This window comes from Canis lupus, chromosome 32, assembly GCF_011100685.1.
Source record: "Canis lupus familiaris isolate Mischka breed German Shepherd chromosome 32, alternate assembly UU_Cfam_GSD_1.0, whole genome shotgun sequence".
Classification (NCBI taxonomy): Eukaryota; Metazoa; Chordata; class Mammalia; order Carnivora; family Canidae; genus Canis; species Canis lupus.
The window spans coordinates 13633393-13655974 of record NC_049253.1 but is presented as its reverse complement, the minus strand read 5'-3'; the positions used below and the strand labels follow the sequence as shown (position 1 = coordinate 13655974).

General features: G+C 34.8%; 1 protein-coding gene across 1 annotated transcript in view; it reads right to left on the bottom strand.

Annotated features, from left to right (window-relative positions):
- Window positions 1-1058: 1058 nt before the first annotated feature.
- Window positions 1059-22582, bottom strand: part of PPA2 (inorganic pyrophosphatase 2) — an 81045-nt gene continuing 59521 nt past the window's right edge. The window contains exons 10-12 of the mRNA XM_038582455.1: window positions 17687-17756; window positions 2508-2544; window positions 1059-1271 (exon numbers count right to left, since the gene is read on the bottom strand). Coding sequence (XP_038438383.1) covers window positions 1243-1271; window positions 2508-2544; window positions 17687-17756 — 136 coding nt within the window. The 3' untranslated portion in view covers window positions 1059-1242. The remainder of the gene's footprint in view (window positions 1272-2507; window positions 2545-17686; window positions 17757-22582) is intronic.

Below are 22582 nucleotides of genomic sequence, written 5' to 3'. Positions count from 1 at the left end.
TAATGGTATTACAAAGAGAAAAGGGGAGAAAAATACCTGAACAGGATTGGCAAGAGAAATACAGTAAGGGGAGTGTGAACATACACAGTTTGCTTGGAGAGGGGTGAGTTGCATGGCATGGCTGGAGGGTGGGGCACCTGAGGAAATTAGAGGGTCTGATTTGTATTCTCCAAAACATGGAAAGCCATTGAAGGCATTCTGAGAAAAATGTAACAAGGCAAGACCTTTGCTTTAGGAATAACTGGAAACGTGGAGGACGTTATGAAAGGAAGAATAGCCAGAGACAGAACAACTTATTTAGGAGACAAGAAGGCATGAAATAGAGCTGCAGCAATGGGAATGAGGCAGAGGGCTGGGTCAGGGAGGCATGGAGAAGAGCTAGGAGGCTGCTGTAAGGATCCAAGTGAAATAAAGGGGGAAACCAGCACATGGTGGGTGTAAAGCAGTGGAGAGAGCCAAGAAACATTTAGATGATCTTCACAAATGAAGACAGCTGAAGGAGGTTCAATAGGATTTCAAGGGTTTGAGTTGGGCCTAGGAGATGTTCATCCCACTGCTGAAGAATGAGGGAGGATAAGAGAGTTCAGTTCTGGACCAGAGGGGTTGCAGATATTTAAAGAGATGTCCAAGAGACAGACCCCAGGTGAGAGACCTGGGCTTCTTATGGAGACTGGGGCATCATCGCCAGAGAGGAGAACTGAGACAAAGGGGACCAAATGAGAATCAGAGAGTTTAGGCCCTCTAAAATAATAAATTCTAGGAAAGAACCTTAATAAATGTAAACACATTTACACAAGACTAATAAGAGGACAGAGTCTGGCTAAAGAAAGTTTTCATCAGCAACTTGAAAAAAAGACAAAATGGTATGAAAATGAGAATAAAATCTACAAAAAACTAACTTACTAAATTTGTAATTTCTACATTAACCTATAGAAATAAAAACTAATAATATTGATGGGTTCCTTCAGCCATAGAAATTAGAACTGGTCAAAACTCAATGCTTCTAAATTTCTGTTATGATATTAAACAAAATCTTTTCATATCAATAAATATGCAAATAATTTTAAAATATCGGTCTTTATTTACATATTGTGTATCTCAAAAAAGGCTGGAAAAACAATGAGGTTTCAACAGGAAATCAGTAAATCCTCATAGATCTGCCTGTTGCTAGCACTTGGAGGAAAGGGAGTCGTGGAGACCTTGGAGATGGGGAGTCTTGATAGCCAAACTTCAAATGTTCCATCACTTGCCAAGGAAGTGCCACACTTGATCTGTGTTTGAATGGGAAAGAGGATGTCAGGGAAGGGGTAGAGAGCAAGGGAAGGAGGAAAGACAAATTTGATTTAGACCTTGAGGAAGTACTTAGGCAGATAAAAACAATCATAAGCTTGGTCCGACACTTTTCCCTATTTCAAGCAACTCCCCTTTAAACTCTTGTCCTAAGTTCTCTTACTTGGCTAAAGCCTTATATAAAACTGTGCCAAACATTCCAGAGCCTTCCCATTTTATTCCCTACGTCTTTCTGGATCATTTTAGAATAACATAGAAGTTAGTCTAGGAAAACCTTGCACTGTAAAATTTGACTGCCTGTCAAATATCCAAAATGGGATAGTATTGCAAAGAAACAATTTGTTAGTTTCCCATATAAGGAATATAGTTTGCTTTCCCATGAAATGTCTACAGATCTGCTTTTTTCTAAACATTGTAGAACTTGACACAGTAAATAGTTCTCATTTTTCCCCCAATTTTGAGAGTCGAATGCTCTTCTTATATTTTATATTAAATTTACAAAGGGCCAAAAAGTTTGCAAAGTTTGAAAGATCAATGAAATGCACTTATGCTTATATTTTGAAAATTTTAATACACATTTTTACTTGTTTCTCAAAATGGCTTCAAATAATGGTAACAAGAAATACAGTATTTTCAATCCTACTATAAATTTTTATTTTAAGATATTTACTTAAAATGAGTGATTCAGGGGTTCCTGGGTGGCTCAGGCAGTTAAGCACCTGCCATTGGCTCAGGTGATCCCAGAGCCCTGGGATGGAACCTCATGTCAGGCTCTCTGCTCAGTGAGGAGCCTACTTTCTCCCTCTCCCTGCTGCTCTGCCTATTTGTGTGCTCTCTCTCTGTCAAACAAATAAGATCTTAAAAAAAAAAGTGAGCGATTCATGAAAACAATGAGCTAATAAAGAAAATCTCCCAAATTCAGATATCTTGAGTCTCTTTAAATTTATCAGAAGTACCTGAAACCTCTCAGTATGTCACCAAAAAGTTACTAACATAATTAAACTATTTTCTAGCCTAAAAGTAATACATATGTGCTCCTTCTCTTTTTCTGAAATTAGGAAATAACTAGTTTCATCTGAAAATTTGAACATGCATTTTTAAGAAGCATTTTGCTTGATTTATACCACCTTTAAATTAATCTATTGTACTTTTTCTGATTTCTACCACTATAAACAAATTTGTACATCTAGTTCCTCAGGAACCAAAATATACCATACCTTCTGTATTACTTTCTTGATTCGGTGAAGATGACACCTGAAAGATAAAAGCAGAGAAAAGTCTTTGTTATGAATATTTAGATGTGGAAAGCATATCCACGGTGTTTTTTTCATGAAATTATAAAACAAACTTTATACACAATGGTTCTCCAAGCTGAAAAAAGTTAAGTACTCTTCTTTGCCTTAAATTATCATTGCTGCTTCTTTCGGATAAACAAACCACAGACTTTACAGTCAAATTAAAAAAAAACATGCTTGAAAATACTTTTCTCATTAACCCACAGGAACTACTGAGAATGCAAAGAGGAGAGAGAATGGTTTTCTTTCTCTGGCTGAGGAAGAGAGGACAAAAATCCAACATACACACATTGATAGATATGCATGTACATACATATTATATAATGTATTTAGCTGTCTTCTAGAGCATGTACATTAATTTTCCTGTTTATTTTCATCACTGAGCCAAGATTTTTTAGAACAGATGTAGTATAATCTGTGGTAAACAAGTTCAAAAGAAAGGCTTTTCTGAGATATCAGATTTTTTTTTTCCTAATTAAGAACAATACATTTTTTAGCTTTTTTTTTTTTTTAACATTTTATTGAGAGATCCCTCATCCATGGAAAGGAATGTAGAAAGCCCAAGAATAAGCCTCTATGTAATCATCACCCAAGTCGAGAAATGGAACAGGCCACGTCCTTTTCCAATCATAACTTTTTCTTCCCTCGGGATAATGAAGTGGAGCTCATTATACTTTGTGGAGTATACTCCATCCTATCTTGATAAATGGCCTTTTCTAATGACTTGGAATCCTTCCTCTAGCATTCTAGACACGTCAGAGACTGCCCGAATACGGAAGAGTAAGGAAAAGAGGCACATGGTCCTCATCGGGCCCTACTTCTATTCCATCCCAGGCTCCTGTCTGTATTGAGAGCCTCACTTGCACAAGGGCAAAAATTCAGCCCAACATCTGTATACTTCCTGCCCCCAAAGAGCCACCCAATGGTCCCTGGAGAATTAACAGCAAGCACCCTCTCCCCAAACAGGCGTATAGGTATCTGGGCAAAAGATTCCAGGATTTTGAGTAGCTAGAGGATGGTTTGGAATGGGAGGCTTGGTTTCTGGTGAATGCACAACTTTGATCCCTTGGTCTTGCCTTGTGGGGAGGGATGTAACTGGATGATGAAGGCCAAAGCATAGTAGGGCTCTCCTTGCTTAGGTCTAAGGCAGTACGAAACAAGTCAGCAGGAAGAAAAACTTAAATTTCAGCAACATTAAGATAGTCCCTGTGATAGTTAATGTCAAATTGGAGAGTGTTTTTAGCTGAGATTAACATTTAAATTGGTAAACTCTCAGTAAAGCAGACTGCTCTCCATAGTGTGGGTGGGCCTCAACTAATCAGTTGAAGGTATGATTAGAACAAAGACCAGCCTCCCTAAGCAAGAGTAAATTTTCCCAGCAAAATACCTTTGGACTTCATCTACATCACTGGCTCCCCTCTGTCTGTAGCTTGCTGACCCACTCAGCAGATTCTGGGCTTGCTAAACCTCCACAATCACTTTCTTCATTTATCGATACATCTTCTTCTTATTTCTTTGGAGAACCCTAATACATTCCTCTAAATCATAACTAGCTTAAAGTTATTTTTCCTTCTACTGTTTAAGAAAAAGGCTAATCAAATATAGTTTATGTTCTGTCATAAAAATTATGTAACAATGTAAATAAAACATCTGTATAAATTATAAGTAAAACATCCTTGAGATTTCCAAGTACTTCATAAAAACAAGAAAAATTCTATTTAGCTTCCTAGCACAGAGAAAATACTTCATGATGGTTGGTTCTCAGGATGATAGAACTTACATAAATCTGGGTGTAAAAATAACACCACAATATAAAGATTATACTCATTGCAAGTAGGCCTTGGGATTTGATGGTTCTGTTTTACTACACAGGCAAGACAGTAACTTGTTTATTCTCTGAAATTGGTATGCTCTTTCAATTGTGCAGGACATCTATCACAAAGTTTGTCGGAAAGTTAGCTGTTTAGATTTCCTGTTTAAAATAAGCAGCTGCTTCTTGCTGGAGCTGTCAAACATTTCGGAGGAAGGAAATGTATGGTATATAGGCATACATCATAGATACTGCGAGTTTGGTTCTGCCACTGTAATAATGCAAATATTGCAATAAAGTGAGTCAAATGAATTTTTGATTTCCTAGTAAAGGTTATGTATATACTAAAGTCTACTAAATGTGCAATAGCATTATGTCTAAAATAATACTGTGTATACCTTAATTTAAAAATATTACTAAAAAACACTGTCACCTGAGCTTTCAGTGAGTTACAATCTTTTTGCCAGTGGAGGGTCTTGCCTTGATGTCAATCAATGGCTGCTGACTGATCAGGATGGTGGTTCCGTGGGTTTGGGTGGCTTAGCAATTTCTTAAAATAAGACAACAATGAAATTTGCCATACCAATTGATTCCTCCTTTCATGAATAACTTCTCTGCAGCATGTGATGCTGTTTAATAGCATTTTACCTGCAGTAGAACTTGTTTCAAAACTGGAATCAGTACTCTCAAATCCTGCCACTACTTCAACAACTGAATTTATGTAATATTCTAAATCCTTTGCTGTCATTTCAACAATCTTTACAGAACCTTCACCAGGAACAAATTCCATCTCGAGAAAACAATTTCTTTGCTCATCTGTAAGAAGCAACTCCTCATCCATTCAGCTTTTACCATGAGATTTCAGTAATTCAGTCACATCTTCAAACTCATCTTCTAATTCTAGTTCTCTTGCTATTTCCACATCTGCAGCTACCTCTTGCACTGAAATCTTGAACCCCTCAAAGTCATCCATGAAGGTTGGGGTCAAGTTCTTCTAAGCTCTTGTTCATGTTGATATTTTGACCTCTTCCTATGAGTCACGAAATGTCTAGAATGGTGAAATCCTTTCTAGAAGGTTTTCAATTTACTTTGCCCAGATCCAAGAGGAATCACTTATCTATGGCAGCTACAGCCTCATGAAATGTAGTTAAGTAGTAAGACTTTAAAGTCAAAATTACTCCTTTGATCTATGTATGGGCTGCAGAATGCATGCTGTTTTAGCAGGCATGAAAACAATATGAACCTCACTGTACATAACCATCAGCTGTCTTGGGTGACCAGATGCACTATCAATGAGTAATAATATCTTGAAAAGAATCTTTTTTTTTCTAAGCAGTCAGTCTCAACTGTAGGCTTAAAATATTCAGTAAACTGTGCTGTAAATAGATGTGCTTTGTTGTTTCACTTATAGAGCACAAAGTAGATTTAGCATAATTCTTAAGGTCTGAGGATCTGTGGGATGGCAATGAAGTCACCAGCTGCATTAGCCCCTAACATAACAAGTCAGCCTGTCCTTTGACACTTTGGAAGCCAGGCACTAACTTCTCCTCTGGCTAGGAAGGCTGTAGATGGCATCTTCTTCCAATAGAAGGACTTTTTCATCTACACTAAAATCTATTGTTTAGTGTAGCCACTCTAATTATCTTAGCTGGACTTTCTGGTAATTTGTGGCAGTTTCTGTATCAGCACTTGCTGTTTCACCTTGAACTTTCGTGTTAAGGAGATAGCTTCTTTCCTAAAACCTCATGAACCAATCTCTGCTAGCTTCCAAATGTTTTTCTGCACCTCTCTTTTCTTCCTCACCTCTCTGAGCCTTCACAGAATTGAGAAAAGTTAGGACCTTGCTCTAGATTAGACGTTGACTTAAGGGAATGTTGTGGCTGGTTTGATTTTCTGTCCAGAGAATTCAAACTTTCTCCATATCGTCAATAAGGCTGTTTTACTTTCTCATCACGTGGGTGTTCACTAGAGTAGTCAAGAACTCTTCCTTTGCATTCACAATTTGGCTAATTGTAGGAAGAGACCTGGCTTTCGGCCTGCCTCAGCTTTCGACATGTGCCTTCCCCTTAGTTGGTTTTAGCTTTTGATATTTATATCAAAAAGGATGGAAGGACGTGGGACTCTTCCTTCCACTTCAATACTTAGAGGCAATTATAGGATTATTTATTGGCCTAATTTCAATATTGTATTATCTTGGACAATAGGAAAGCCTCTCTTTGGGTTAGATGGGGGAACAGCCAGACTGAACAGTCAGGATAAACACAACATTTATCCATTAAGTTCACAATATTATGAGTGTGGCTTGTGACACCCCAAAGCAATTACAAGAGCAACATCAAAGCTCCCTGATACAGATCACCATTACAAATATAATGATAATAATCAAAGTCTGAAATATTATGAGAATTACCAAAATGTGACAAAGTGAGCAAATGCTTTTAGAAAAGTGGCACAAAGCCAATAGACTTGCTTAATACACCGTTACCACAAACCTCAACATGTATACAATGCGTATCTGTGAAGCACAATAAAGTGAACAGCAATAAAATGAGGTAGGCCTGTACAAAATAGAATAACTGAGCAACTTCCCATTAACCAAAAAATACTACAGGACAGAAATGGACAAACTACTCTAGCCAAAACATTTATCATTACATCTTATTTAAAAGATAATTTCCAGAATGTTATTTCTTCATTCTTTTTTTTAAAGATTATTTTTCAGTAATCTCCACACCCAATCTGAGGCTTGAACTCACAACTCCAAGATCAAAACTCATGTGCTCTACCAACTGAAACAGCCAGGGACCCCCTTATTTCTTCAATCTTAAAATATATTTCTTGGTTAGTAGAATATATTCAGTATCTACAATGCCTTATATAAAAGAAAACAAACATCAACAATAAGTCTAACACTCAGAGATAAGAACACTTAAAGTCTGGGGGTCATTTTATTTTTCTACATTTTTCCATATTAACATATGCCAAAAGAGAGACAAACATTTACATTTGAAAACAAGGGGTTCATGATACACATCTGTTCTTCACCTAGAGGCAATGGCTTCCTGAGTCTTAAATGGAACAACAAACCACAGCTGTTTAAATAAAGTGAAAGAACTAAGAGAAGCACAGAGCAGCACCTAAAAGTGACCCAATCCCAACTCTCACTGTCAAAAGTCACCATCATGACATTTTCAGGGTAAGAAACAAAGAAAGGATTTTCAGTTACTTGGAAAAATGTGGGCACTCTAATCATTTAATATAAATTCTCCACAGAACAGTATTACTTTATACCCTTATTCTAAAAATGCTATCTTCTCTCCTTTTCCCACTCCAAAAATACTTCTCATGAATATTCATATCTTTGATTTCTTTCAAACTAATCTAGAGTTTGTATTACCAAAGTATTCCTCTTTCTTTTATCCACTCAAGAAAGCTTACTCTAGCCTCTGTCCCTAGTTATGATTAAACTGTATTTTAAGTTGATATGAACCATTAATACAATCACTCTATACTTAGTATCTCTCCCTCAACCCCACCAGGTCCCTACAAGCATCTTCACTTGCAGTTTACATTTGTTCAACTTAATTAACATGATACATTGAAACAATATAAAATTGTGCTTTTACTACATGAGAATTTATATTCTTTCACTTTATTTTAAGGGTTCACAATTAAAGGGAAAGAAGTTCCTGGTTTTTCATTCAGGTATAGCAGGGTTGTAGTTGAATTAAGTTATCTTGAATATTCTCCTCCTGCATTGTATTTCTATAGTTCATAAGGTAGTTGCTGTACATTAATTTTACTTTTACATTTCTTTTCTGATTTTTGCTTTAGAAATCCAGCTAAATATGACCAATTCTTAGTTATCCATAGACAGGATGTAGAAGTATTTTAAGTTAAGTTTAATCTACTTCCTCTTCCTTTTAATAATGTATATAATTGGCTAGAATCAGACAAAATGATTTTATTTTCATTTGTTTTGTCCACCTTTGAATAGTGATGCAGTTAGCTTTTAAGAAGCCAAAAAGGAATATCTTTACAGCAATTCATTATTAAAAACTTTAAAAATAATGTCTTTTCTTGATAAATCAAGATCTGATTCTAGTGCAGGTGCTCTTTAACATTCAGCCAAGAAGTCCTGACATCGAATAGAAAATCATCATCCCAAATTTCACACAATGCTACGGATATTACTGCTTCACTAAAGAAATAAAGTCTACCAAAGGTAATCAGCACATTTTTAATTAAAGTAGAAATTTCCCCCTTGCTCTTCTCCTTCAAAGCACTACTCATTTAGCATCCATGAACCGTCATCACGGCCATCTCTGAGTTTTGTGCACTCCAGGTTTTCCCGAGACTGCTTTTAGGGGAAAACTGGCCAAATGAAGGCAAAAACAAAGTCAGACTGTGACTGCTGAGACTTCACTGGGAGGTACTCTCTCCTCCCAGTTCCAGAAGTTTCTAGTTTCTTTAACTCCTGTGAGTTAAAGGTTCACTGTATCAGGAGATTGGGCCCTGCAACTGAGCAGGAGTGTGCTTACTTATTCTCCTTGCCCTGAATCCCAGGTTCTAGAATTTTAATCCCTGTGGCTACCAGGCTGTGAGGGTCTGAGAATTTCTTTAGCAATGAGTGTGGTTCTTTCTCCATCCTATATGCACTGAGTTTGTGTGTGCAACCTTACAAAGTTCAATTCCTTTCTTTCCCCCAGTAAAATGACTACAGTCACCAAATACTAAAAAACCTTACAAATTACCTAATTCAAACTTTCCCCAACTTCACATGATGCCTAGAGGTTTTCCATTTCCTCAGAGAGCAGAATACAAGGAAAGTGCTTAAATAGAAGCATGTGGGAAAATTCTGGGGAAAAAAATCCCAGATGGGAAAAGTGGTTAAGTTTTAGAATAAGTTGCTATGTTGTGGAAACTAACTTTTTCTTTTTTCCCTTTCCCTTTTTACTGTGTAAGTCTCTGAATATTGGACTAATTCTCATTGGAAAATTTAAATTATCACAATGACTTTTCCAATATCCAACAATGGGATGGGCTATCTCATGAAGCAGTGACATCTTCATCACTGGAAGTATTCAAGAAGCTGGAATAGAAGGGACTTTTCTCTCTGTGGTCAATTTAATTCAACATCAATGCCAATAGTGAAAATAAAACCCAACATTTATGAATACTTTCTAGCTGCTCCACATTTTACATGGATTATCTCATTCAATTCTCTACAATAACTCTTATAAGGAATCTGTTATTAGTTCCATTTTATAAATAAAGAAACTAGGCATAAATAAGTTAAATAATTTGCCCTAAGGTATGAATAAAAGACCTGGGATTTGGACTTAGTCTAACTCCAGAACCGCCCCCCCCCACCCTTTTTTTCCCCATAAAGAACTCCACTGGACTAACACTGACTAAAATAAATGGTGCATACAGTATTTTTAGTATAGTTTAGTAAGTTGTGAGATATATACACACTCATAAAGTCATTATCACAATCAACATAATAAACATACCACTATCCCCAATTTCCCTGTTCTTGTACAAGACATTGTGAAATCTTTCCTTCCTGGCTCTCTCCCAAACTCCCCAACCAATGATGTTCTGTGTCACTCTAAATAAGCATGTGCATTTCCTAAAATTTTATATAGGCGATATAATAGGTATATATCTGCCTTTTTTCACTCAATAGAATTTTTTTTAAATTCAGCTATGTTACATAGCAGTTATCAAATATTCACTTTTTGTTGCTGAGCAGTATTCCCACTGCTAACCGAATATACAACAATTTATCTATCCGAATATACCACAATTTATCTATCCATTCATCTGTTGATGGACTTTTGGGTTGTTTTCACTTTTTGTCTATTATAAAGAAAGCTGATATAAACATTTGTGCATAAGTCTTTGTATGTACATATATTCTCATTTCTCTTGGGTAAATACCTAAAAGTAGAATGGCTCGATCATTTGGTAGGTATATGTTTTAACTTCTCAAGAAAATTCCAAATGGTTTACTACAGTGGTTGGATCATTTTTCATTACAACCAGCAGGCCGTGGATGTCCAGTTCCTCCACATGCTTGCCAACAACTGGAATGGCCAATCTTTTAAATTTTTAGCTAAAAAGTGTGCATAAGCATGTTATTGTGTTTTTTTAATTCATATTTCCTTAATGACTAGTCAAGTTAAGCATCATCTCATGTGTTTTCAGTATGTCTTCTTTGGCAAAGTGAACATTCTTTGCACATATACTCTGGGGGTGAGGGGATGTTTTATTTAATTAATGAATTGTGAGAGTTCTTTATATATTCTAAAACAAGTCCCTTTATCAAGAATCTGATTTTCAAATATTTTTTCACAGTATGTGGCTTCTTTTCATTCTCTTAAGAGTGTTTTTTTTTTCAGAACAGAAAATTTGAATTTTGATGAAATTGAATCTATCATTTTTAAAAATAGGTTACGCTTTTAGTCCCATTTCCAAAAAACTTTGCCTAACTAACCCAAGATCAAAATAAGTTTATAGTTTTATGTTTTAAATTTTGGTCTCGGACACATTTTAGACAATTATCACATATAGCACAAGGTATGGATTGAAGTGAGGTTTCTTTGGTACCATATGGAATAACCAACTGTTCAAGTACTACTTGTTGAAAAGATTATCATTTTAAAAATCAGTTGTCCACATATATGCAGGTCTATTTTTGGATTTGGTTTCATTAATTTGTCTAGTTTTACAGCATTACTAAATGCTCATGATTATTGTAGTTTTATAAATGTCCTGAAATCAGGAAGTTACTATTCCAACTTTCTTCTTTATAAAGTTGTTTAGTTTATTCTAGGTCTCTGGTATTTATATACATGAATTTGTTAATTTCTATAAAAAAGTATATTAGAATTTGATTGACACTATACTGAATCTATGTATCAGTTTGAGAAGAATTGACATCATAATAATGTAGTCTTCCAACCTATAAACATGTCTTTCCATCTATTCAGTTCTCTGATTTTTGCTGGCAATGCTTTATAGTTTACAGGTTCTTCACATATTTTTTCCAGATTTATCCCTAAGTGTATGTTTCATATTTTTGATGCCATTATAAATAATATATTTTAGTTACCAACTGTTTATTGCTAACATATAAAAATAAAATTTTTGTATATTGTGTTTTGTATATTGATCTTATATGCTGCAACAAACTTGTTAAAGTCACTTATTCTAGTAGCTTTCTGGTAGATTTTATTAAATATTCTACACAGATATTCATGCCATTTTTCTTTATAAGCTGGGTGTCCTTCTTTTTATTGCACTAGCTAGAGCCTACAATGCTGACTAAAAGTATGGGAGCCAAGTAGGCCAACTATTGTGTTTATGGAAAGATTTTAAGTACACTTTAATTTGTTTATGCCTATTTCTTTTTCAGTGAACTCTGGTAATTTATGTATCTCAAGGAAGCTATCCATTTCACCCAAGTTGTCAAATTTACTGGTATAAATTTTTCACAATATTTTCCTATTGTTCTCCTAGTAACTGTAGAATCAGCAGTGAGGTCCCTGGTCTCATTCCTGATGTTGAAATTTGTCTTCGATCTTTTCTTTTCTGATCATTCTGGCTAAAGATGTAGCAATTTTATTGATCATTTCAAAAGAACTTCTTCATTCAAATTTTGAAAATTATGAATACATCAAACATGCAGAAAATGCAGAGACAATTATGACACATGCTTACACCCTACACTTTTTTTTTTTTTTAGACTTTATTTATTCATGAGAGACATAGAGAGAGAGGCAGAGATACAGGCTGAGGGAGAAGCAAGCTCCATGCAGGGAGCCTGATACGGGACTCGATCCCGGGACTCCAGGATCACACCCTGGGCCAAAGGGAGATGCTCAACCGTTGAGCCACCCAGGTGTCCCCACTTGTAAATGAGTTCATGTTATTTCAGAAACTTTACAACTGAAGCCTTTTTCTCACTACTCATCAGAAATAAAAATCGTATTTATTTCCCTTCTCAGAAGTAACATCTAACCACAATGCTAATGCTGGTATTTACTGTTCTTATTTATGTTTCTAAAATGTGAATATCGTTATCTATTTGTATCCATTAAAAATATATGGTACTGCTTTGGGTGTTTTGCATACTATACACTATGTCTTGATGCAAAAGCTTTTTCTGCCCAACGCTGCACTTTCAGGTTTTATCCATGTAGAGCCACACAGTTCTAATTTACGTATTTTGCCTGTGGCATAGTATTCCACCATATAAATATACTATAGTTTATTTACCCAGCTCTTATCCATAGACTTTTATTCAGTTTCCAATTTTCTCATGTCTGCTCACATAAACACACGTATTAGTGTCTCTGAGAATGTGTATGTAGGAGAGTTAATTTCTGAGTAGTGCATTATAAGTACCTTCAACTTTACTTACAATTACTTAATTGCTCTTCAAAGTAGTTGTACCAATTTATACTCCCATCAAACGTATCAACAAGTATGAGAGGTGTCCTTTCCTCAATTGCTTAAAAACACCTGGAAAATCAAACTTCTAAATGTTTGCAAACCTGGTGACTATGAAATTATATATTGTGTCTTAATTTAATCTCAGTAATCATTGGTGAGATACAGGAAATCTTCACGTTTACTGGCCATTTCTGTATCCTCTTTTGTGAACTGTCCCATTTATATTGTTTGTCCATTTTTTTCCTACTAGGTTATCTTTTTCTTGTTGATCTGAATAAATTGTTAAATCTTGTCATTTATATGTAAATATCTTCTTCCAATCAATGGTTTATGTTTTAACTCATTTTATGGTATCTTGTAACTGTTTACAGCTTTGTTTTTAAAACTTCATTTAAATTTATCAATTCTTTCTAAGTTATTCCCAGCCCTGTACTATTCCACATAAATTTTAAAATCGGGATCCCTGGGTGGCGCAGCGGTTTGGCGCCTGCCTTTGGCCCAGGGCGTGATCCTGGAGACCCGGGATCGAATCCCACATCAGGCTCCCGTTGCATGGAGCCTGCTTCTCCCTCTGCCTGTGTCTCTGCCTCTCTCTCTCTCTGTGACTATCATAAATAAATAAAAATTAAAAAAAAATTTTTTTTAAATCATCCTGTCAAATTCAATTAAAAACCCCATTAAGATTCTGATTAAAAATCAACTGATTTCATTAATTACTAGGGAGAAATGGCCATTTTCGGGATAAGTTACGTATATTTGTTTTCTTTTTTTTTTTTTTTAAATTCCCTATGCTGTATTTTTCTACTTATTCTTGATTCAATATTGATAATTTATATTTTAAACAAAATGGTCAATTTATCTGTATTTAGAAAGATATTGCCAAAAACATCTCCTAGTATTCCCTTCTGATTATTTTTAAATATTTCCTATGTCCATAATTATTTCTTTAATTCTTGATATTTTTATTTGTGCTTTCTCTTTCATCATCCTTCCTATAATAGCTTTGTCTATAATTCTTTTTTTAAAAATCAGCTTTTAACTGATCCGTGCCATTATCTGTTTTCTTTCATTAAACATTTGCTGTGGGGGGATGTGAGTGGCTCAGCTGGTTAAGCGTCTGACTCTTGATTTCGGCTTAGGTCATGCACTCAGGGTCATGAGATCGAACGCTGCATCAGGCTCCATGCTGGGTGTAGAGCCTACTTAAGATTCTCTCTCTCCCTCCTTCCTCTGTCCCTCCCCCCCTAAAAAAATAAATTTGCCCTACTTTTTGTAATTTTCTTTCTTATGTTAAAAGAAAAAGAACAGAATCATTGTTGAATCCAGTCTTTGGCCTCTCAATTTTCATTTCTGCTATATCATTTTACTGCTCTCAAAAACTTTTTGCTACATTACACAAGTTTTGATACATAGCAACCCAGTTGTCATTCAAGTTTAAGTTATTTCACGATTTCTTAGAATTTGTTTTTTTTGAGGCATGACTTACTTAGAAGTATTTTTAGTTTCCAAACATATGGATTTGGGTTTTTTCTTTTAATATTTTCATAATTGATAAGTAACTTTATTATACTATACACAGAGAATGTTGTCTACATGACATCAACTCTGACATTTTTTTGCAACTCTCCTCATGGACTAATAGAATACTCAATTTTTGGAAGTGTCCACATGTACTAGAAAAAACTATGCATTTTCTAATTATATGTCTATTAGATTAATCTTGTAAACTTTGTTTCAATGACTCAAAATAATTTCAAAAAAAATTTACCTACAGTAATGGATCCTAAAGGTAGCATCTTAAATCTCGGTAGCCAAATAAATTGTCATTAATAGCAACTAATATTAGAACTGAAAGACAAATCACATCTGTGCACATACATACACAAACACAATTTTCTTTGTTCCCTATAAATGCTCTTGCTCTTCCCTATCTTGTTCCTGGAAATAAAGTTCCAATTTCTAGTTATACCATCCTTAAGAATTGGGGAAAAGTCCCCTATTTTTGGCTATAAACGTTAAAAAAAAAGTTGACAAAATATCCCCAAACATGTAATTGTGTGGTCCTGTGGTTGAACTATTACAGAATGTTACTCCTGTTGCCAGAGACTCATGCTGTGGCCTGGGCATCCAGAGTAACAGGGCAGTGGTCGTTTCCTCTATGGATCCTTAGTGTGTTGAGATCTGCACAAGCATTGCTTTTGACATAGCCTTGCCTTTCTGGTTGTAAATAATTCAAACATCTACATTCATAAACAAAATCACTTAATTATTTTGATCATTTCCATTCTCTCTATATTCCTCAGATCCACTATCCTTAAGACCTGACCATGACAAATTACTTCTTTAGCTATTTTATTTCTCAAATGCTTCCAAGTAATACTTGTCAAATTGTTGGCTTCTATTTTACTCTTCTTGATTATGACAGTATTTTTCCTACTTGACCTGTACATACTATCAGGTGACTATTTATGATTTTATCTCAATGCTATTCCACTTAATTGTGCTTTGGTCAATATATATTCATAAGTATGTTTCCTCCAACAGTTCTACTAATCACTCAAAATTAAGTTAAGTTAATTTTTAAGTTATTAAAATAAGATAGAAACTTTAATCTTGTAGCTAATTTTAAGACAATGTATTATATCTATTATTTATAAATCTTAAACGTAATAGTCTTAATCTGAGATTAGTGAGAGAAAGACTACTTCGACAAAGATAAAATTTTTTGTTTTCCTTTTATTTTTCACCTTAAAGAAGTAATAACAAATATTGATAAGAACTAAGTTTATAATATAATCTACATGTATACAAAATTAAAAACTTGGAGAAAATAATCTGATACTGTGCCCTACTATAACGGCTTCTCTGATCTTCCCTTACCTCCCTATTATCTGTTTTCACCAATGCAGCCCGAGTGATCTTGTCAGAATATAAGTCAGTTCATATTCATCCTCTGCTTAAAACTAGCTAGTGGTTCCATACCTCATTCAGAATAAGAAACAAATTTCTTAAGACAGTTTTTACATACTGTTTTACAGGGTCTTTTATAATAATTTGCCACTACTTCCACCCCTAGATCTGAACATTTCTATCTCACCTCCTTCCATCCCCTTCTAGACTCTCTTTATACCACCAATTACTGTGGTTCTTGGGTTATTTCTTGAATGTGTCAGGCATCCTCTTGTCTCATGGCCTCTAGGATTGTGGCCTGGGATGCTCTTCCTTCAGATGGTCACTTGGCTAATAATCTTACCTTCTACAAATCTTGACTCATGTCAGTCTTCTCCTAGTGAGGCTGCCCCTGACTTCCTTTTTAGTAACCACCTCTCTAATCCCACTCCTGGCACTTTATCCCCTCTGCCCTACTCATTTTCCATAATAGCACTTCTTGTATTCAGATATATTACATAATAGGGATTTGAATTGTGCAAGTCGATTTATATGTGGATTTTTAAAAAATAACTACAGTATAATACCATAAATGTATTCTCCTTATGATTTTCTTAGTAACATTTTCTTTTCTCTAGTTTATTATAATAACAAAATATAATTCATATAACATACAAAACGCATTAAGCAACTATTTATGTTATCAGTAAGACTTCTGGTCAAAAGTAGGCTACTAGTTAAGTTTTTGGGGACTCAAAAGTTATACATAGATTTCCAACTATTTAGAAGGGTCAGCACTCTTAACCCCCTGCATTGTTCAGGGTCAACTGTATACATTTTACCTGTGTATTTATTATCCATTTCCTCAACGAGAATGTTAATTACATACGGGCAGAGGTTTTTCCTGTCTTTTCTTTAATACTGCATCCTCAGTACCTAGAACTTTACTATAGGAGATACTAATTAAACAGCTGATGTATCAGTGGGGAAAAAAACTGAAAACAGCCATAGTGAGTAAACATTTTTACTGTCCCTGAAGTAAAGATCTAAATTCACCAGTTTTGATCTCATAATTAAAGATCAAAAAGAAAAACATTAATTTATAAATGGGATTTCTAGCCTAAGACGGCTCCTGAACACACTATATAGCAATGGTATCTGATTATCTGAATATGAATTTTCTTATTTAGTGGTTTCTAAATCAAGCATTAATTTCCTAATAGATTGTTGCCTCCAGGTAGCCTTATCACTAAGATATGTAAAAATCCAAGGATATCATCTTAGCTAGAAGGAAAGCTTGCAAGACAGCCCAACTGAATGGACAAAAAAGGAGAAATAGTCTTCTTTCATTTTTCTTGAGCCAAAATGCACCCGTACCAGCAGCCAATCACAATTTAGACACTGGTATTGGATCACTCATGGCAACAGGACAGTAAAGGAGAGAAAATGCATATAAACAATAAATTAGTGATATTAAGAAAAGGAGCTTCATATTGAATTATTTAAGTGGTTAATCTACCTTTTTAAAAATTTTTATTTGAGAGAAGGAGAGAGGCAGAGGGAGGGAGGGAGAAAAGGAGGGAGAGAGAGAGAGAGAGAGAGATCTCAAGCAGATTGCCTGCTGAGCACAGAGCCACAACTAAGAGATCATGACCTGAGCCAAAGTCAAGAGCTGACACTTAATCATCAACTAAGCCATCCAGGTGCCCCAATGTGGTTAATGTACTTTAGAAAAGAGAATTTAAAAATTCAACTAAAAGATTCTCAAGTTTTTTATTTAAATCCCCTGATTTAAAAAAAAATAGATTCTAATCTTTTTTTAAAACTATGCTTCCCAAAAGACTTGATATTATTTCATTGCTAGATTTTTCAGAATTTCTGCCAGAGTTCCCCATGACGTTTGTAAGATTAAAGGATGCTTTAAATATTTGCCCCTTACCAGTTCAACTATTGATCTTGCTTCCTCTTGAGTGCAATGGAAAGGGCTGTCACATATATGCACATTTGTGCTGGAAAGGAAAGGACAATGTTATTAATTGGGATAAAAAAGAAACAATTACAAAAAACAAAACAAAACAAAACCCAACTCCAAATATTACAACATTGAACGTAGAATTCCAGTTAATATAGTGCTCCACAGCAATGCACATTCTAGAATTTTTTAAAAATTTAAATAATAATATGCAAATCTATATAATCTCCCAATATATAAAAGACTATACACCACAACTACACTTCACCTTTAGTAAGGAAAAGCAAAACTAAATTTGACCCCTGGAACAATGACTATAAGGAAGAATTTTCGTCTAAGTGAGGTGATACACAGTAATTGGACAGTGAAAGATGCTACAAAATCTCTTTCTCAGGTATGGAAGGCTAAGCTAAGAGTCAGCACTCTTAACCCCCTGCATTGTTCAGGGTCAACTGTATACATTTTACCTGTGTATTTATTATCCATTTCCTCAACTAGAATGTTAATTACATACGGGCAGAGGTTTTTACCTTATCTGACCTTCCTAATATTTGAGAGGAAAGCATATGAACATTAAAACTCAGTTTTCTTAAGGGGAGGGAAGGTCAGGGAGGCGTTAAGACAGGAGCCCCTTCCATGGTCAAAGCCTTCCCACACAATGGAGAATGGCAAGCTATCTCCACAAGTATGTTGCCCATTGTGTATTTCCTACTTCCTGGATGAAGCAGAGGCATCATTCCTCTCAAATATATTAAGAATGATTTTTTAAAATTTCATCAAAGAAATTACATTAAAATGGATACAGAAAGAGGCAGTAGAGAAGGGAGGCAAAACCAAAGAAAAGTAATTAGCAAATCGTTAGAGAAGATGAAACAAACACATACACACATACACATACACACACACACACGCCCTCCAAGTGGACCTAAAAGATATATATTATCAAATGCATTTTCATAATGGCTTTTGTGAAATATTTTGGGATATACTGATAATAAGATTTATCTAGTTATTTATCTTTGTAATTACATCTGTCTGTAATCAGACATTGGATATATAGCAATTACAGTTAAGTGGCTGTTCTGCTTTCTATCCCAGACTCAAAATGTGGGATTTATTTTCATTCTTGGCATGAATAAAATTTGATGCAAGTAGGCATTATCTTTAAGACTATTTTGTGTTCTCTTTCAACAGCTCATATCTATGCAAGCTAAAAACTCAAAAAGGTAAGGCCTTAAAAGTCAGATGTTTCCCTAAAGAATATGAAAACTAGATTTTAAAAGAACAAGGCAGAAAATTAAACACTGTGAAGTCTTAAGTGCTAGTCCTCTGAAGAAAGCATGGTATATGCTAACTATACTATGCACTATCTTTTTTTTTTTTTCCACTATGTTTTTAATGTTATAACTAAACCAAAGTAAAACATACCTTGGAAATTCTGGGAAAATTATGGTAAGAGAATAGGAGAGTCTTCTCTAGAATAGTGCTGCCAGATAAAATACATTAAATTTGAATTTCAAATAAGATCAAAATATTTTTTAGTTAAGTATATCTCAAATATTGCATGAGACACTTATGTTAATAAGATGTATTGCTCTGAAATTTAGATTTTACTGGGTATCCAGTATTTTATGTTAAATCTGATAACCTATTTCTAAAGTAACCCTCTGCTCCTACAACAAAGAGTCAATATTAAAGCCAACACTAAGTTTTAAAAATTCTGAATAACTTCTAAATATCTCCAGTAAAATATCTTGACAAGTAACCAATGGAACCAAGGAAAGCCAAGAGGCTCTGCCATTCTCACTTTGCACAAATTATCAGTATGGCTGTTTCAAGAATGAAGTGGAAGGTACACACAAATAGACTTAAGAGAATCTTGCAAGACACACCAATATAAAGATGAGAGATTACAAAGCCTCTTATATACTATTTCTCTAATAGGCTCTTATACTAGCATTTTGTTAGCTTAAAATAGTGCCAACTTCCTCATCGACATCCTTTTAGTTAATAAAGTACACAATCTGGGTTGTAATATATTCCTCTTAGGATTTAAGGTACTTTGAATGTTTGAAGGCATGTTATCAAGAAACATTTTTATTTTCTCTAAATTGGCCCTTATGTAAAAATAGTTGATTCATATTTAATGATTCAAACAATTCTTATACTAAATGTTAGGGACATTTGTTGATGATGGGAATACAATAATGAACCAGGGAGCCCCTATGGAGGTTATAATATTTGAGTCCTTTTTAGTCTTAAACTATGATTATGGCCTGTAAGATGAAAAGCAGTGTAATCATTTAAAGGAAGGATGACTAAGGTGAAGGTGTCTATTATAAATGAGATTTAAGAACAGGACAAAGGAGAATGTTCTGCTTTCCATTTTATAATAAGATACTAAATATTTTGTTCTTAATTTATAAACATTATATACCCTATTCACAATCTTGCTGACCCAAATAAGCAGACATGACATTAGATGATCAGCAATACCAAAAATCTGTGGATGACAAACCAAACTGCATTTAAAAATAATAATAAAAAGGTATATTAACAGACCTATAATAGTGCAAAATAAGTGACTAAATAAAAAGATACAGAAATAGAAAACTGCCTGCAAATAAATAATAAACACATACAAGATGAAATTTACAAAGCTAGTAATTGGAATTTTTTAGTAAAGAGAAAATTATTTTCTTCAAAACAATTTCAAATCAGACAAAGGCACACACTCATGAAGGTCTTCAAAGACAGTGTTCAGGATACAGATTTGTCAAAGCTTTTCATTCTAAAGCAAAGTAGTCAAGAAAAAAAGGAAAGAAAAATTTAAAGAGATAGGAATGACAATGATTTTGCATCACAACCTCCAGAGTTTATAGAAAAAATACGGACATGGAAGTAAATCTATAGAAAGCTCAAAGAATTGGAGCTATCCATACATAGATCAAGTCCACCTTCCTCTACAAAGGTAAAAAAGAAACAATTTAAAGGCCTAAATAATCTGGAAGAACACATTTTTATATATGTAATATATCTGGTCATGCAGTAAGCATGTATAAACTACCAACTATGTGTCAAGTTCTTTCACTAAGTGCTCAGATACAAACTCAATTTAGAGCAAGAGCAAAAAATAAATAAATAAAACACTCCCAGGTTCTACACAGCAGTGATATGAGAGTAGAGGTAATCCAGCCCAAAAGAAATAAAAATTCTTGGCAGAGGTAGCATTAAACTGCTTCTTCAGGCAACTGGGTGGCTAAGTTGGTTAAGCGTCTGCCTTCAGCTCAGGTCATAATCCCAGGAGTCCTGGGATTGGGCTCCCTGTTCAGTGGGTAGTCTGCTTCTCCTTCTGCCCTTTCCTCCCTCCACTCATGTTCTCTCTCTCTCTCTCTCTCAATCACTCTCTCAATAAATAAATAAAATCTTTAAAAAAAAACCCAAAAAACCCCCACAACTGCTTCTTGAAGAATGAACAGGCATTCATGAAGAGAAAGACAATGAGAGAAGAGAGGACAGAACAGGAGGCTGGAAAAGTAGGTCTGGACATGCTGTTTAATATACAAAAGACCTGGATTATATCCTATGATCAAAGGGAGCTACAAGGAGTTTTTAAACCAAAAAAATGATAATCACATTTGTATTTTTCGAAGATAGTTCTGACAGTACTAGAGTATATTAAACAAGAAAGAAACTGCGACATAAAACAACTTCTGAGTAAATAAATGACAGGTAACTGAATTAAAGTAAAACTGAAGTAATACTGAATTAAAAGTTGAGCTAAAAACCTCAAATATTCTACAGGGGCTTCTGAGAATCAATGAAAATGTGAAAAACTTGGAAAATAAATGGGTCAGAATAATAAATGGTTAGTGAAACTGGCAAAAGGAACAGTACATTTCTGATTTCTTTTTTTTTTTTTTAAGATTTTATTTATTCATGAGAGATACAGAGTGTGAGGCAGAGACATTGGCAGGGGGAGAAGCAGGCTCCCGGCAGGGAACCTGATGTGGGAGTCAATCCCAGGACCACATGAATATTTGACTTAGAATATCTTAGAATATCATAAAGAATAGCTAGGTCTACTAATTTCTAGGATAGTCAGAATTAGAAGGTATTCGGTTACACTCAAGTTTTGTTGTTAATAAAATGTATTACTTAAATTAGAAACAATCAGCTAAATTTTAAGACTATGCTGAAAGAAACAGTGGTCTACATAAGCAGTAAGAAGAAAGAAGATCAATGAGTTGACAGTGTTACTTGAGCGTACAAGGGAACAGAATCTGAAGGTATAATGACTAAACATTTATGTGTAGACAAGATGAACATCTCGGTGACATGGATATATTATTTCTTGAGACTATTTACCTGGTTATTCTATTATTTATTTATTTATTCATTCATTCATTCATTCATTCATTCATTCATTTATTTATTTATTGGAAAGACAGAGCAAGTGTGTGAGTAGAGGCAGGGAGAGGCAAAAGGAGAGGAAGACAGAGAATCTCAAGCAGACACTATGCTCAGTGTAGAACCCCAAGCAGGGCTCAGTCTCACAACCCTGAAATCATAAGCTGAGTTGAAATCAAGAGCTGAACACTTAACTGAGCTACCCTGGCATCCCTATTCTAATGATTTCTTTAATGTCTCTCTTGATTCCCAGACTTCATGTTCCAAAAGGGCAGAGACTCTATTTATTGTAGTCACAGCAATAATCCTAGTATCAGTACAGTGTCTGGCAACAGACTCTCGAATCAGTATTTGTTGAAGAGTGAATAGCTTCCCAATTTCTCCCGATTCAGAGAAGACGACAATGAAGTTGGGTAGTACTCTACAGAATGACTAAGAGTATTTGCTTCCTAT